The sequence below is a fragment of the Alligator mississippiensis genome, chromosome 1 (assembly GCF_030867095.1).
Source record: "Alligator mississippiensis isolate rAllMis1 chromosome 1, rAllMis1, whole genome shotgun sequence".
NCBI lineage: Eukaryota > Metazoa > Chordata > Crocodylia > Alligatoridae > Alligator > Alligator mississippiensis.
In genome coordinates, this window is record NC_081824.1 from 456,937,738 (window position 1) to 456,955,899 (window position 18,162).

The 18,162-nt window shown below is 38.5% G+C and overlaps 1 protein-coding gene across 1 annotated transcript in view; it reads left to right on the forward strand.

The window, feature by feature from the left end:
* Positions 1–1,539: 1,539 nt before the first annotated feature.
* GRM5 (glutamate metabotropic receptor 5) overlaps positions 1,540–18,162 on the forward strand; it is a 419,932-nt gene continuing 403,309 nt past the window's right edge. The window contains exons 1-2 of the mRNA XM_019496384.2: positions 1,540–1,633; positions 6,225–7,102. Of these exons, the coding sequence (XP_019351929.1) occupies positions 6,424–7,102 (679 nt within the window). The 5' untranslated portion in view covers positions 1,540–1,633; positions 6,225–6,423. The remainder of the gene's footprint in view (positions 1,634–6,224; positions 7,103–18,162) is intronic.

Below are 18,162 nucleotides of genomic sequence, written 5' to 3' on the forward strand. Positions count from 1 at the left end.
GGATTTTAAAGCCTTATAGACTTCCTAGTGAAATTTTACCTGAGTAAGACCTGCAAGATTTGATTTGTGAGCCAGAAAATAAGCTGCAGTTGTCAGATACCTTCAGTATCTATGTGATGAAAATACTGACCTTTTTGTTCTCTTGAACTTATAGGTTTAAATGAAACATGCCCTGTATTTTTAACAACCTTTGGCATTGAAATAATTGATAGTTGTATTGTAAATATATGCTTTGCATCCCTTATGTCAGTATGTGCAAGTCTCTAAAGGACGCCTGCATAATAACTGAAATGTGTCACTACAGATGGAGTCCTATGCAGTGCTAAATATTCAGACCCTGATCCAGAAAATCACTTAACCATGTGCTTAAGTTAAGGCATGGGTATAGCCTTAGTGAATCAGTGTGATTTCTCCTGTGTGCTTTGTGTTATGCATGTTTCCAAGTGCTTTGCTGGATTCCCTGAAAGAGCTCAGTTCCTTGCAGTATTGAGTGAATTTGTTTTTATTTTAAATGGCATTTTTAATTTAAAAAAAAAAAATATATATATATATAAAAGCCACGCAACATTGTGAACTTACAGGCTGTTCTGATTTTAGATTTACAGAACTGTAAAATAAAGCATATGAGAGTAAACTAATTTCCTAAGGTTTCTAATGTAAAATGTTCCTAAAATATTTTTCTCCCAAATAATAAAAATGTCCCCCCAATTCAGTTTTTGCCCGAGTAATGATGAACTACAAAACCTATACTAGGGAGTAGTAGAATAGAGAAGCAGACAGCCTCTTAACTCCTAGTGTCACTAGTGGGCGCTGCTATAATAATGTAAACTGCGTGGGAAATATTTTCCATTGTAAAGACTTAAACAAAATTACATTTGCTGGTGCATGAAGCAAAAGAAATTGCAGGTCCCTCCATGAGTAAACTCACAGCAGTATATGTTGAGAAAGGAGCTGCTTCTAAACTTCTTGGTGATATAAAAACTGCTAAGGGTTGAATAGATTTTAAGTCCCAACACAGTCATTTTCCCCTTCTCACAGATTGTAACAACAACTACTTTTCATTTCATGTTCAAACAAATACTTTTACAATGATATATTTCATATGGTATTGGACTCAATTTTCTATTCTTTCAAAGCAGTTGGACTCTTGCCCTATGAGGCCAGGTGAGACAGAAATATCCTTGAATTTTTTTTTTCCTGAGACAGAAAAATCCTTGGATGGCACAGTGCCACAGAGGCCATATGCCTCTCCCCTTTCCAGAGTTTGGAGAGGGTACATGCTAAGGGTAAGGGGAGAGGTAGGGTGCTGCATGCTTTGTCAGACCTGCTACTTCAACAGATCTGCAGTCTCTTTAAGTAACTTAGAGCAGCCCCGAGGTCTCCAATTGGAGCAGGATTGAGGAAAGGCAGAATTTTTGTAATCAACTTCTCTCTTCTTCAGCTGAACCAAATGTAAACTCAGCTTGGCTGAGGATTGAGATCCAAGTGTGCATGTTTAACTGGTTTAATTTTATTTTGGTATTTATATCCTTAGGTAAGGTGGTATAGCTGAATACCTTCCTAGGAGCCATACCAATTGACACTACCCAGAAGTTCTGATACAGAAGGTTTTTCATACCCGAATAGACAGAAGGTATTATATTTTCACTCTAGTTCATGGTTGTAGATTCTAGTAAAAAGCATATATTACTGAGGGTGATATATTTAGGGCAAGTAATCTGCTTTTAAAAAAATTGGAAAGAAGAAAAACTCTTCTGCTCATTTCTGCCCATGTCTGAAAAACTGAAATGTGCTAGTAATTACAGGCCTGATTTCATCTTGCTTATATTGCAGTATCTTGGAACTAAATAGAATAAAATTCATAATGTTGTGCCACTATAAACTAGTGTGAAAGTAGACACAAATCCTAAGTATTTATTTTGGGGTGTTTGTATGTCAATGAAGAAAACATGAATGTGGGTATATATTAATTGAGAAAACATGTTCCAGTACATTACTATACATATGTTCTTTAAGAGTCTTTCAGTTCTCTCTCTCTTCTTAGATTGGATAGTTTAGTATAAAACACCTACTTTATTGGCAACCCTAATACTTAACATAAACGTACCTTTAAACCGAAGCATTCTGTTCCACAGTGTCTTACATGTGCCGAGTGTAGCAGTAAACTTTATGGGTCACTGGGGAACAGAGATCAAAATGTAGAATCGTTGCAATGTATCTGTATCATTGTGTGCTTGTTGGGGGTTGTCTAAACTTGAACTGCCTGATTTATGACTATTTTTTCCCAAATTGGAGAGGTCACTTTGTCACATAGTTACACTGGTATAAATGAAGTAACTCTGATTCTGGTGTAGCTCAGACCACAATCTATTTCTTTTACCCTACCCCTGGGGAGTGTGAAGGTTTTGTTGCCCTCAGCCATGGGGGTCTCCATCTGTTGTGGAACTAAAACATACAAGTAAACAGAACAAGGAGCACAAAAAGAATCATGCTTTTATTTTATGAGTCTTGCTACCTTGCAAAGACAGCCTTGTAAAGGATGTAAACTATAGTTAGAGGAACAAGCAACAGGTCCTACTGCCATCGCCCTTGCACATATTTTCTGTGAAATGGGTTGGATAATTAAAGTGTGTAAATCCAATTTCTAATTCTGCCCAGAATTGCCTGTAAATAGTTATATACTAAAGAAAGACAGGAATGGGCTCCAGTAAGGGGAATAATCATTAATTAGTAGGTTCATTCAAAAATGCGGAGTCTGGCTTTCGGCTGTATACTTCTCTACCTAGAGAGCCAGGACATGAATGGGACTCTATAATTAAAATTCCAGCCATTATTGTTACTAGGCCAGAACTTGGCTCAGTAACAATAATGCGTAATTCCTATTTAGCATCTTTTACCTGAAAAGCTAAAAGCCACTTTATTTAAATGCAATTCCTATGATGTTTTAGAGGGGGGAATAAGTACCTTAAAGGTAAGAATAAATTAAACTACTTGAAGATATATGACTTTATTCAACTGAGATAATTTACAAAAGTGCCCTGTAGTCCTTCATCCATAAAATATTTACAGATGATATGAACTGTCTTCAGAAGCAAACAACAAACAGCTGACAGATAAGTAGTAGCAATGTTCTGTAATTAAATTGAGATGAGTTGACCTAGATTCTATTGCATGTATTGCTTTATGGCATATGACTGTTAAAGTGATATCCTAAGTCTTCATAGACTAAGAAATATGTCATAAACTGATTTACAAAGATTTGTGCGCTTTATTTCATTACTAGCACTTTCTAGTAATACTTATAATTACAAGGACTGGACCATTTCTATTCAACACTGCATTATTACCCTTTTTTTAAGAAATGCACTTGAAAATGTTGCTTTAAACTATTGCACAGCTATCCTTCAGTGTAAAAAGTTTAAAATAATATACATAAAATATGACTGTAGAAAAAATGGCTGAGAGTGACAGCTTTATTTCTATTTGACTATATTCTTCAACATTATGAATGGCTGCCCAGACATGTGCTCATTGGCATTCTAATTAGAATGCCACAGCGTCACGTTTATTAAGCCCCCTGCATTTTAAAATGGCCACAGGGCACTTCAACTAAACTTCATCAAATGAGGTTTAGATAAAGTGTTTTGCAGCCATTTCTAAAATTTGTGGGGGCTAAAATTTCTAAAATTTGTGACCGGTGTTTTAATTAGAATGGCTACCTGGGAACCTCTCTAATTAACACCTTCCCCCCTTCCCCTCCCCCTCCCCCTTCCACCTCTGAGCATGTGTATAGGTAGCCTTTATCTTCATTGTGATTTGGATTTAAACTCTAGTTGTGAGGTGAGTGGCAAGATTAAGAGGCCTTGTTAGAGCCTGATTGGAAGAAGCTATGGCACAGCTGCCTACTGCAGGAGCTTTTGACACTGTTCTCTGAAGCATCTGGTACAGGTCATTGTTGGAGACAGATTATGGGACTAGAAGTGACAATGAATCTGGTCTAGTTTAGAAAGTCCTAAAATCCTAACTACATCAACTCTTACAACAGGGTACTTGAGATCAGAATCTGAATCAGAATTAGCAGTTGTTTCATTTGTTATAGGATAGGGCATATATTTACCCCTACTAGTGGGTGCATCTACACATGCAGTTAATGTAACTGAATATGCTCAATTTGCGCCAGAGTAAGATAAGCCTGACAGAACCATCTACGCGTGTATTTAAGTGCAGTAATTTACTGCACTGCTGGATACCACTTGTATCTGATGGGACTATCCAGCAGTGCAGTAAGTTAGTCTACTGTGCTCTAATTGCCGTGCACGTATAGGTGGTAACACTTTGCTGCGCAGCAGATGAGTCTGCTGCGTAGAAAAGCATTTTATGTAGATACACCCATTGGCTAGGAAACTTAAAAGGCTTAAATTTGTACTCAACTCTGGATGCATCTACACATGTGCTTTGCTGTGGAGCTGACTAATTAGCTCCACAGTAAAGCATCACCATCTTCAGGTGCACCGGTATTAGGGTGCAGTAAATTAATTAACTCCACCATAAGGTAGTACTGTTGGGGACCATACTACCTTATGGAGGAGCACTTATGTGTGATGAAACACAGAAGTAGATGGTGATAGGAGTTGACTGGGAAACGAGGGTGCTAAAGAGCAGGGGTTGCCTGCTACCTAGCCCCACACTTTAGCACCCTTGGGCCCCAGCCAGTCTTTCTACCACCAGATGCTGCCACTTGGAGTCTAGGACTGACACCTCAGGATGCCTGCAATCCTGTGCCTGCTCTGCCCCAGCTCAAAGTGCTGTGATCCTGGGCATGTGTGTAGACACTACCTGGGGGCAGTTGATTACAGTGCGAACTACGCTGGAGTTTGTTGCACCTTAATTGCATGTGTTGATTTGCATTCCATGTATTATGAATGGTTCCATTTACATGAACAGGTTCATTCACAGCATCTAAAATGTGAGTGTTGGTATATTAGAAACACCTTTGAAATGAAGTCATGTTGCGTGCTAAGCACTTGCTGTGAACTGCTGAGCATTTCCAAGTTGTCACACTGACCAGGACAAAAGGGCTTTGATGATAAATGAAAACATGGTATTAAAGCCGCTATAAGAAAAATAAAATGCATATTTTTGGTAGTTTACAGGGAATAACTAACAAATATTGTGTGTAAGTACATGTGTGTTGTATGTTGGTTTTCTATCATCTCTTTATATAAAAGAGATATACTTGCCATGGGCATGATGGGGTGCTACCCTACAGAAATGAGTGGATTTGCCAGAAGTATAATGAGGAGTGGGTGACTGAGGCACCAGCCCCAGGTGTCCACTCAATGGGGGCACATGAACAGCAGCCACTACCAGTCCCTGGCCAGCTGCTGTAGCCACCTGCTCTTGCCCCCTGCCCCTGCTGCTCCCTCCACCGAGGACACATACCTTGGCTGTTTTGAATGCTTATAGCATCAGTAAGGAAGTTGACGGAGGATACAAAAAGATGAAAAAACTTTCAGCTAATCTGGTATTATTAATTGGAGCTAATCTACTGCATCTGTGACAGAGTAACTGATATGTACAAATAATACAATATTAATTAACATGATATAGTTAGGAACTGCTATCAAACCCCCTTGTTTTCAAATACATTTTTCAATTGCAAATATAGCCATTTTATTTAAGAAGCCGAATTTTATGAAAAATTCAAAAAAATCAAAATCTGCTCTTCCTGGCAGCATGCATCTGGAGTGATTCCACTAGAAATTGTGTAAATTGACAGCAAAATGAAGCCCGGTGCATATTGATGAGGTTTATTTGTATTCTGAATCAAAATATAAAAATACTTAAAAGGTTGGAGATGGGGAAGGGGGGCTTAGAAAGGTGCACACATTTATTTGCGCAATGGCAAATAAATACCATTAAAAATCAATGGATGTCAGGTGTGTAATTATTGGTTGTCCCTTTGACAGTCAGTCTCCCCTAAATTGTCCTTTGTGTATCCCTTAGAGATCATGTGGACTTTATTCAAATTATGCTTACTTATACCAGTTGAGTATCTGGCTTGGTATTATACAGTAAAATACAAAAAAAGAAGGATTTCCAGCTTCAATGATATATTAAATAGTAAATACTTAATAAGTTGGGTTTTTTTTAATCGTTGACTCCAGGATTTCATCTTTACAACTGATTTTAAAGCTAGTTCTGTTTTACTTTTTTTTTTTAAGGATATGAAGATTATGCTCACGTGTGCAGCTCTGCATAGCTGTTTCCTTGGAGACAATGGTGGTTCCTTAAAGAATACATGGAAATACCTGGTTAACCATCAGTTTTCTGCTCCTCTTATCCAGAAGGTATACTAACTGCTCTTTAACAGCTCTCCATTGTATTCCAACATGTCTCTACCAGCTTAAACCATTTCCTAAAATGGTCCTTTTGCTGATCCTTGCAATCCTGTTATTGAAGGAGGATGTCAACGGGAACTTTGGACTTTTGGTTTCTGCACAGACCAATGAAAGAAGGGTGGTTGCATATGTGCCTGGTGATATTATTATCGGAGCTCTGTTTTCAGTCCATCATCAGCCAACTGTTGACAAGGTCCATGAGAGGAAATGTGGAGAGGTAAGGGAGCAATATGGCATACAGAGAGTGGAGGCAATGCTTCATACCCTTGACAGAATTAATTTGGACCCAACACTGTTGCCAAATATAACATTAGGCTGTGAAATAAGAGACTCATGTTGGCATTCTGCTGTGGCTTTGGAGCAAAGCATTGAGTTTATAAGGGACTCTCTTATTTCGTCAGAAGAAGAGGAAGGGCTGGTACGCTGTGTTGATGGATCTTCATCATCTTTCCGCTCCAAAAAGCCGATTGTTGGTGTCATTGGACCTGGTTCTAGTTCAGTAGCTATCCAAGTCCAGAACTTGTTGCAGCTTTTCAATATACCTCAGATAGCTTATTCTGCCACAAGCATGGACTTAAGTGACAAAACTCTGTTCAAATACTTCATGAGAGTCGTTCCATCTGATGCACAACAAGCTCGGGCCATGGTGGACATAGTCAAACGGTATAACTGGACCTATGTTTCTGCTGTGCATACTGAAGGTAAGTGTGTTTAATTTTTTTTCAACAAAGAGTTACTTTGAATTGTGAGTAGTAATCAATTTCTAGATAATTATAATGTTATCTTAAAAAAAACCAAACAAACCTGTAAGTGGTTTCACACTTCAATTTTGTTTGACTTGCCATAATCAGTCAGGTGTTGACTGAATGAAATGTTTGAAATCCAGAAGTTCACTCCATGAAAAGTATTTATGTAAATAATAAATTATGTGACAAAAGTGTTTCGTTTAGAAGACATTAGTCAGACATTAAGCGTCACCTAATTACATTAATGAATCTACCACTTGATATAGGTTATTCATTATGTTTATGGTTGTGGTAACTGCTAATGGAAAGTAAAGCTAATGGCTTTACTGGTAAGGAGCACAGTGGTAGTGTCTGAACTTGTATAAGCTCCTAGTTAGTCCCTGATATGTGCCCAAAGAGGGAAGGGGTCATTTATCTAAGATGAGGATTTATCTAAAATGAGGAACAGATCACCTGGGCTCCCCATCTAAGGACACTAGATCAATTTTCTTTTCATTCCCCTGTCTAAAGCTAGTGTACAAGAGGCCAGGATTGCATCTGGCATGCGTTTGCCTGTCTTAAAATTTGGGTTAGGCATTAGAAATTTTACTGAGAGACTTAGAGACATTTAGAGAGTTTACCAAGAGGTGCATGGAGCAAAAGGGTGTGAGAGGGATGAGTAGATGCAGATTCCAAAGCCTAACTTGCCTTATTGTGTGGTCTTGCTGAGCTGAACAGATTAACAGTAGTGCAGGTGACCAAGCTGTATACACTTTTCCATATGAAGTATTTAACTAGTGCCTTCCACAACGTCATTAATGCTTCCTTATCTTTATTGGAAATACATCACTGATAAAAATTTAAGGTCATGTTTGATCACCTATTTTCAAAAAAGATTAATTTTAAATTGGGACAAGTGAGGGGAATTACTACTAGAATTATTAGAAAAACAGCAAGTCAATCTTTTGAGAGCTTAAAATATCCTGGTTTGGTTAGGCTACCAAAATGAAAGCTGAGAAGGGATGTGATTTCTGCCTATACATATATCAATTTGGGTAAACATCAAGAAGGGGTAAATTCATTTAATGTCAAATCCAGCGTTGATGCAAGAACAAATGACTGAACAATTTAGTCTGGAAAATAGGCAAAGACTTCTAACCATGAGAGTTTTTAGTGGGGGTAAAATATGTAACTAACTTAAGACAGAGTTTTCTAAGTATAAGAAAATAATTATATGAACTGCAGTCTGTGATAGCCAGAGTTTGAACCTGATGATCCAGGAGGAGCCCTGCAGTCTTATATTCTTAAGTGAGAAGAGAAACAGCTCAAACTATTGCAGATTAATTATTCATTTATTGATCCTTAATCTTAAGAGTTACCTCTTACCCTTAGATGCCTGACTTACTTCCAAGAGTGGGTTAACAGAGAAGTACTGATCACATAATGTGTACAATGTGGAACAGGGTCCTTTTTTTATTGGTGAGTGTGCTATCCAAAAAGAATGGTGTGTTTCCTTGTCTAGTTGCAAACATTTGATTAGTACTATAAGCAGATATGTTCCTGGCTGTATTATAGCAAGATCTTTCCTCCCCTTCATGTCACGGAGGTGATGCTTTGCCAGTGTTCATTTGCGGGTAATGTTGACCTGATGCGTGGCTGTGGAAACCTCTCCTCCCATGAATAAGTTCAACTTTTGCCTGTAAGTGCTAAAAGGCCATCGACTGCAGTGAACATAAACCATCTTAGAATATATATGCAGATTTCTCAAAGTGATTTTTCCATCATGATAATGAGGGCTGGTGAATAATTGCAGTCATATTCAGATATGTATGCAGGAATACATTAGCAGTTTAATATAATAGTGTATAAATCACACAGCTTTGTATCATGTGGTGAAGCTGCTTTGTGCCATCTGATGCCTTTTGCATATCTCCTTGTGTGCAACTTTCCCAGCTCCAAATATGTGTGAATATTAACATGGAGGCATGGAAAAAAATAGAGGCTATTTCAGGTTGGCATATTAATTTATTTTTTATGTGATACTCTCATGTTCTGTTTAGGCTGTGTCCCTAATAAGAGGTTAAACATTCATTGCAATCAGACTAGCATGCCAGGGATGATAACAGTTCTTGTAGATGAGATTTTTTGCAGAGTGAAAATGCGTAACTTCTGACACTTCCCATGGCCACCCAGCATGGAGCAGATGGTAACACATGGCTTGATAATCTCATTGAAACAGCTGCTTTGGTTGAATGTTGGGAAGAAGAGCCATTAGCACACTGGAAATGAAATGGGAAATTGTTGTTGTAGGAAGACAGTGGCAGTGAATAACCATGGGTTTGGGGGCATGAGGAAACAAGGATAACCACCAAAATTTTAATTAGTAGGAGGTATGCCCATCCCTAGCCTGATCACCATCAGTCAGACAACAGGCCATAGCCCTGGATAGGAGAGATAGCAAAGCCATGCCACTCTGGAGCAACACTGGAAAGATGCACACTCTCTCTCATAGCTGTTCCTTGAACAGGTAGGTGAATGCAGTCATGCCATCCATTAAAAAAATCTGTCTGTTTTTGGGTGTTCTGCTCTGGCAAGGTTGTGCAGAGACTCTGTATGTGTGTGTGACCCTTTCATCCCTTTATAGTCCACAGGGGTTACCCAAAATCTGGGCCTTTATTTGAAACCTATATCCTTGTTTGGGCGTTTAGATTGGAAATTCTTGGCATGGGGACTGTCTTCCTTCTGTTTCCAGGAGGTACTGGTACCTTGTATATTTTGGGTGTTATCACCATGTGGACCTCCCCTCCAAACCCTCCTCCAAAAACAGAAGCACAACAAAATAAGCCCCCGCCCCCAAAATAACAAACCAGAACAAAACCAACTCCGATCATGAAACAGTAATGGAGAGCAAGCTAACTTCATCTTAAAACCCGGATTTCCCATTGTTTCAAATGAGTACTCTGATCTATACTCTTTCCCTAGTAACTGAAAATCCACAAATGCAGAAGGAAACATCAAAGACATAACTTAGAATTGTATAAGTCCATTCATCAGCTAGTGAAATTCAGCATAGCTCTTTTGACTTTGGTGTAGCAAACATAATTTACACTGAGGATCAAGTCTGTGTTTTCAAATTCAGGTTTGGTCCAGTTTTACAAAGCAGTTTGAAAGAGCATAAGGTATAAAGTACTGTCTTTTAATAGGTGTATTTAGGTGGAAACTAATATCTTACCAAGTGCAAGTACTCAAAGCCTGATTCAATTTACAGCAGCAAAATACCATAGACCGGTGGTTCCCAACCACTGGGCTGCGGCCTGGTACCAGGTCGCGAAGGGTTGGCTGCCAGGTTGTGGCACAAGCTTTAATCACTGCTAGCAACAGTTCTATGCCCAGGTCGTGCCCACACCATGCTGATCGGCGGGGCGAGAATATCCTCGCTTGGCCAATAACTGTGACTTCAGCTTTTGAAATTGGACCACAGGAACTGTGGCTAGTCACTTGTGTATCAGCAAGACTGTGGTAGCTACTAGCATCCGGCTCATGTTCTCCCTGTCTCCTTGGCAGCTAGCTAGTTAACGTTAGCCAGCTAGTGATGTGTATGTATGATTTTTAGCTATTGTCTCCTCATTTATTGATGATGTTCCTCGTGATCCCTTCCCCCCCGCCCACTTAAAAATTAAATTTAAATAACTAAATTAGATTGTTTTTATACCTGGTTTACCAAAATTCTTTGAGTGAGTTTGCCTGTTCGCAGTATAAAAAAGGGTTGGGAACCACTACCATAGACTTCAGTGGAGGTGTTCTTCTTTTAAAATGGTATGTGAGAGAGTGGAATCATTTCCAAAGTAAGTGTAAAATTGGGTTCCTACCGTCTAATCTCACAAGCTGACCTTGTTGACGCATCTTCTTTCTCTTCAAATAACATGAGAACTCATGTGGAGAAAAACAGAATCCTCTTTAACAAGAGAACAGCTTGCCTTTAAAATTGGATGGGTCATAGAAATGAATCCATGTATTTATATTTAACATTTTCCGTGATTTCTCATGAACTTCACAAATGTGAAGGGAGGTGCAGGAGAAGAGCTATCATACTTACAGACGGTGTGATGATAATACTGCCATAGCTCATTACTACCCCTCTACCTAGTTATTTTTAGGTTTTATTTTTAATTGTAACTGTAGTGTTAGAGTGGGGTAGCTGTGACTACAACACTTTAATGGAACTGCCATACTAACAGAGTTTTTAGGGTGTTTTTTTTTTTAAAGATACTGAACATTCAGCCCTTTCCTATTTATTTACATCTATTAACATGCTTTTCAAAATTAAGGTTAAAAATGTTAAATCCTGATCCAATGCCTGCATGCCAATTTAGCTAGCTCCGGTTCTCTTGAGAGGGATGCCTGCTGCTTTACTTTCAGCATCTTTTAGAAGCTTCAGCATCGGCACTTGTTCTGTTCTATTTACGCTTGTGACTTAGTCGCAATCCCATCATTCCTTTGGGGAAGTTATTGTGGCAGAGGGCTTCTGATTGTCCTGGTTGCCTTGGTGAGGGGGTGATCAGGAAGGAGAGTGAATAGGTAGCCAAGCATCAGCTGTCTCTTCCCTCACTATTTCTGCAGCTTTTACAAGGGAAAAAGAAAATATTTGGCTTCCTGGGAGTCTGTTATATGAGACAGAAATGTATTAGGCACTTGTCTAATTATTATTAAGTAATACTTCTGTTCTATGCATGCTGATCATCTCTGTGGTAGGGTTTTTCATTGTTTTCTGGACGTGAATTAAGCACTGTTTGATCCTTACACAAGATGTACACATCTGCAAAACTTTACAAAAGTTTTTCTCCACTGATAATTTGATTCAGCAATTTTGTCTGGACTTTGTCTCTAGGATTTAGAATGGTATAGCCCCAAATCTCTGTGTCCTTGGGCTGAGATTTGCAGATCAGTGCAGAATCTCTCTACACATTTCATAGCAGTTTTGAAGTCTACTGGTTAAGGAGGGAATGGAATAGGGACTCCTAAATTTTATTCTGCATCATAATTAACTTGCTATAGCATGATTTAGAGTAGATTTTTTTTGTAGTGTTCCTATGTCACAAAACCCAAAGTCACATTGTTCTCCTGAAACCGTGTCAGGAAGGTGGCAAAAATAGATGCTTCAATTGGAATTACCATTACCACTAGTGAAAGATTTTTTTGGAATCTGACTGACAGCAAAAAGTAACCCAAAGCAATACATGAAAGGTAGTTCTAACAAAACAATAATAGTTTTTATTTCTGTGCTGACTTTCAACTATGGATCAAAAGAGAGCTCTGTAGGAAAATTTACAATACCTTCCTGTGGCACAGAAATACACTGTTATATGAATTTTACAAAGAGATGGAGGATTTAGGGGTTAAATCTTTAAAACTTTGAGTTGGTTAATTCTGGGAGCCTGTCAATTTATCATTGAGTTAAATGGGAACAAAGAGTGGAACACTACACAAAATCTACTCTAAATCATGCTATAGCAAGTTAATTATGATGCAGAATAAAATTTAGGAGTCCCTATTCCATTCCCTCCTTAACCAGTAGACTTCAAAACTGCTATGAAATGTGTAGAGACATTCTGCACTGATCTGCAAATCTCAGCCCAAGGACACAGAGATTTGGGGCTATAGCATTCTAGAGGAAAACATAATCTAACCTCTTAAAAAACTACAGAGTCAACCTAACACAACCTGAGATATAATAATCTAACCTCCCAGAGTTGAAGCAGGGGGACTATGGCAGCCAAGGTCCTGCTGCTTCAAAGGTTGTTCAAATATGCTCAAGAGGGCCATGCCTCCCTTGCCATAGAGAGAGGCAAAAACTCCCAGACTTAGGACCGAAATTATACACAATCACATTTAAGTGATCAGAATCTGGTTCAAGTCTGTAGCACAACAGAAGTTCAGTGCACATAATCCTCTTTCAAAATGGCTGAAACCAGTTTAAGATAAATCTGGATGGATGTAGCATCAGACTTAACTGATTTAGATTAATTCATTTTATTGAACTTTGATCTCACATCCCCTCTATATTCAAGTTAACTTGCAGTATCCCAGGATGCTTTTCACCTCCCCTGAAAGCCCCACCTTTCAGGGTGGGTGGGCTAGCCTTGGCCCAAGCTGTCTGCTCCAGCCAAGCAGAGCGCTGTGCTCTAGCAACCCCAGCTTCTGGCCTGGGCCACTGCAAGCATGTGGCTGCATTTCCAGAATCAAAAGTAAATGTCTGTTTGCTTGCTTGTGTATTCAATTTATGCATTTTAGACTAATCTGTGAAGATTTAATTTTTTCAGCCTTGAGCTTTTTGACTGTCTATACTTAGCCCCACAGTCTGTACCAGTCAGGCCATGGGGTAAAATTCCTTCTGGACCTCAGATATGGTGATCCATCTGACCCCGAACAGAGGGACAAGAACATCTAGTCAGAAACCTCTGGGTTTAAGTCCCAGTCAGAATATTAGCACATGTCTTTTTTCATCTCATCCACCCCATTTAAAAGCATTCCTGAATCTTGAGAGATTTTTTTTCTCAGTATTATTGCCTGATTGAAATCTCATTTGTAATCAATTTTCCCAGCTGATTGAAATTGCATTTGGATTAGGCCTTTAATCAGGGAGATAAAGCCAGTAACTGTATGCTTATTGCTAAAATCTGCTTTAGAGTCAAATGAACTAATAGTTTACAAAAGCAATTTGCACTGCCATTGAAAACAATTTATTTGGCCACTTTGAATGAGGTGAAGAAGTGATGCGACTGAAAAAACGCAGTTAAAAAAGCAGTAACAAAGTTGCAATCTAAATACAATTGGAAACATTTTCCTTGACAACTTGGGATGAATTCTTCTCGTTATCAGTAGTGACTTGGGATGACTTGGTGACTTGGTAGTGACTTGGTGACTTGGGATGAATTCTTCTCATTATGAGTAGTGGAACTTTCATTTTCACCACTTTGCTCATTAAGATGTATAATAATTGCACATAAAGAGAAGGCTATTGCTTATTTTCTTATGGTATATCCAGGAAAACATTTATATCAGAAATAGAACATTTTTTTCCCAGATAAAGACTATTTCACAGATCCTTTTGTATTTGTTCAGATGTGTTTCTTTACAAGGCTTTCTTGGCTAATTCCTCACTCCCAAATACAGAACAAAGTGGGAATCAATCATGGACATGTGAGACCAGGATCCAAGATTCAAGAAAAATATAGCAACAAGTTGACCTCTGGTCATACCTACTACTAGGAACAGATTGCACTTATGTGGCATTACTGAGCTCTTCATTTCAAGTGTCCTTTTGTCCTTCAGACACTACTCCTTTAAGAATCTCATTAATCTTGAAAAACTGAAGCACATTGGCAAAATATAGTAGAAAAATGTAAATACATTATTTGTTGTTGTATTCATGAAACTGTATGCTTTGGTATTCTTTTTGAAGTACAGGGTATGATGAGTTTATACTTCTGCTATCTCTTCCAGTCTGTATACAGAAATTCAAAATTGTTTTAATGCTTTCTCATAAAATACCATTGTGAATAAACTGAAATACTGTGTGGAAATATGTAAATTTTTATATAATTTTATTTATAAACAAATCAGAGTGGTGAAATCTGAGGTTGAAAATTATTGCTTCAGCCTTTTTGGAACAAAATGTTTTGATTTTCCATTTTGGAAAAAAACCCAACCTTTATTGTTCTTATTTTATGAAAATGTTTAAACTGAAATATGTATTTCAGATTGCATCACAGAAATGTTTGTATGTATTCAAAATTAAATTATTTTATTTTGAACTTTTTTTTTCTTTTGGGGAGGGGTTGTTCCATTTTAAAATAAAGAAGGTGGAATTTCCCACAAAGTAAAAATTCAGGTCCCACGCAACTCTTATGTGAACATATATCTCATTCATAGATTTTTGTACGATTTAATATTTTTGAAGAGTACTTAAATTGTCAATAATATTTACACATAGGACTCTTATAGTGATTCCTTTACATTAATTGGTGTGCAGACATTAATTCTTTCTGTATCACTCCCATGAAAAAAGTAAGTTATCACCCTTATTTTATATGGGAAACTGGGGGAAAAAATGTGAGGTTACTTGTCTATGTCCACACATTGTGCTAGCAGTAGACCCAGGAAAGCATACACGATTTGTTTGAACCTTTTGTTTGTTCCTTTTTGGGATCAGTGATTTTATATGGTCATTCAAAGCACAAAGCAAAATAAAATAACAAGCTGTTTTGTTTCAAGAAACAGACCCTTTGCTGCATTTTGCCTTTTGACCTTTCAAAAAGAGACTTTGCTGAAATGCTGAGAAAAAGACCAATTTCAGACATATCGGTGACTAGAGGTAAAAAGAACCCCTGGGTGCATTGAAGTTAATGGGATCTTTGTCATTGGCTTTAGTACAGCCAGGAGTTCACCGTCTGTATTTTCAGTTTGTGCTCTTGGTTAGGTACCATATGAACACTGACATTTTCTTTGTTATGCAATTGTAACAATGATTAATTGGGCAACATTTAATATAGCAGACCAGTTCTTCATGCCCTTTGCAACTTGTCTTAACAGAAAATATTTTACTAGCATGAAGCATATATCACAGTAGAGCAATAATGAAGGTTGATGGGGAGGATCCGTAAAAGGAGCAAGGAAAAAATGCATGCAGGGATCTCTGTTGCTTTGACTTTATCAAGGTGTGTGTGAAAGGAATATGTTACAGACTAGAGAAGACTGAAAATAACTCTTTCTGGTTCATGGGAATTTTCATTGTTAGTTTATCATTTGAAAGTTTGGTTTTTGTACAAAGTGGACCAAAATATACATGTTTTTTTGTCTTGATGCTTCCTGAAAAAACAGACCCTGAAGCTTCTTAGCAAAACTGACATTTTTGCAAAAATATCAGTTTATTTGATAAGCTGCAGAGGGCTGCCAGAGTTCCCAGCTCCAAGACAGGCCTAAGGCCTGAGAATTGTAGAGGATCTTCCAGGTTCCCAGTACAAAAAGAAAAATGTTTTCTAAAATGGCTTTATCTAAAGACAACTTGTTTCAGCTGAAAAAATAAAACCTACCAAGTCACGTCTGCTGCAGCTTTTCTGTCTGCAGTTCTGAAGGGAGGTCTCTAATTTGAAACTGCAACATGTGAACCTGATATTCAAATGGAAACCAAGGCCACCAGCCTTGTGTTAATTGGCTTTACTCCTAGATTATACCATTAGTCTACCCTTTTGGTTAATATAGGACATAATATTTCACCTGCCAATCCCCGAAATGGAAACTAATTATTTCTTTATTAAATAGAGATCTCCTTTATGCTTGGGGCAGCATGAGAGACTGTCTTGGCTCCAGTGAGTTCATAATTTCAATAGACAAAAAGCTGAAATGAGGATGGCAAGTAACTGAAGGTCATCCAGAAGGTCTGTGGAGGACCTGGGATTGGAGCACAGGTTTCCTGTGTTCTGCAGTAAAACCTTAACTGCTGGTCCACTTTCATGCTTGCCTCTACTGTGTGCCAGTTCAAATGATTTTCTTACTGAAACAATAAAAGCTCAGGTGTTGGGTAACTAGTTCGAGATCACATGCATCAACAATGATAAATAATTGTTTCCCTTTGGCTAATCCTAATAGTCCTGCAGTCAGAACTTTACTTCCTCTAAATCAGTAAGTTGTTGTTTCTGTCTACTCCAGGAACCAAATAGAAAATGAGTTTGCTCCATGGTGGCTATATTTATTTATATTACATAAACCCCCTTCATTTTATATTAACTATTTTGTAGCATGAAGTAGAAGAAATTCCCCATTTCTGGTGGAAGTGAAACTTAAGGTCATGTTAGCAATTCTTTCTAAATAGGCATCTTCACAGTGGCAAATGGGACAAAAATAAGCCGTCTATTTTTGGCTTGCTCTTCTTTGAAAAGATTTGAAGTCTGTGTTTTTTGGCATGCGGGTATTGAGAGGAATCAGGTGATTCTGAATCCCATGCTGCTGAAATGAGTGCAGATGGTGATCCATTCGGTATTTGCAGCGTCTATCAAATCTCCAAGAGGAATAAAGCACTGGTTTCCGAGAAAATTTAATGGCAGTGCTTTTGTTCCAGCTGCAAGAGTTCCTGATTGCCTCAACCCCTTGCTACTTCTCTGTGTGGTCAAGATGGTTACACATATGCCCACCGTGTCCCTCCCTGAGTAAGTGGAAACCCTATGCAGATTCTCTGGGCGTGCAGAATGAGTGGTTACAAAAGGGGTATAGCTGTCTGGAAGTCACTTTCCTTTGACACATTTATAGACAATGCTCCATAAAGGCTGTTTTACTGCCAGATCCCATATTTCTTCACTGGGGAACAGATTTCACCTCCCTTTGCACCTCAGGGTCTGGGGGTATGGAACTGAAATAGTTCCCAGAATAAATTAGAGCAGCCCATGGGGTCACTCTAATGGCTGCCTCTGAGTTATGCTGCAGCCAAAATGTCCAACAGGCCTCATTCCTATAGATACATCCTATAGAGAAATACTTCATTGACATTTACTCTGTTCCACTGCTGCCAAGTTGTCTAAGCTGGGACCTGTAAGTCAAGACTGTGTAAGACCATTTATATTGTACCTAGAACCTGCTACACTTCAGGAACACTCCCCTGTCTGGTTGTAACAGTTTTTATGGATGGAGCAGGACAGAGGCGTTGTGGCGATGACCGGAATTAGCCCTTTAAACTTGTCAGCTGGCTCTCAGGTATTCTGGGGGTAGGTGATGGACTATTCCCAAGTAGTTAGTAAAGCTGAGGGTGAACCAAATTTTATGGATTGGGGTTTAATTTAGTTTAGAATGAAATCACTGGAGAAAAACATTGCCTCCATTTTGTCACAACCCAAAGTTGTGATTTTTTTTGTTTTGTGTGTGCTTCGGCACTGCTAAATTATGTTCATGCTAAATTGCAGCTTCTTTGCATGGTGGAGTTTTCTGCTGCAGAGGAGAACCCCGGTGCGAAAGAATTCCTGCCCATTTGAAGCTTTCTTTGCAGT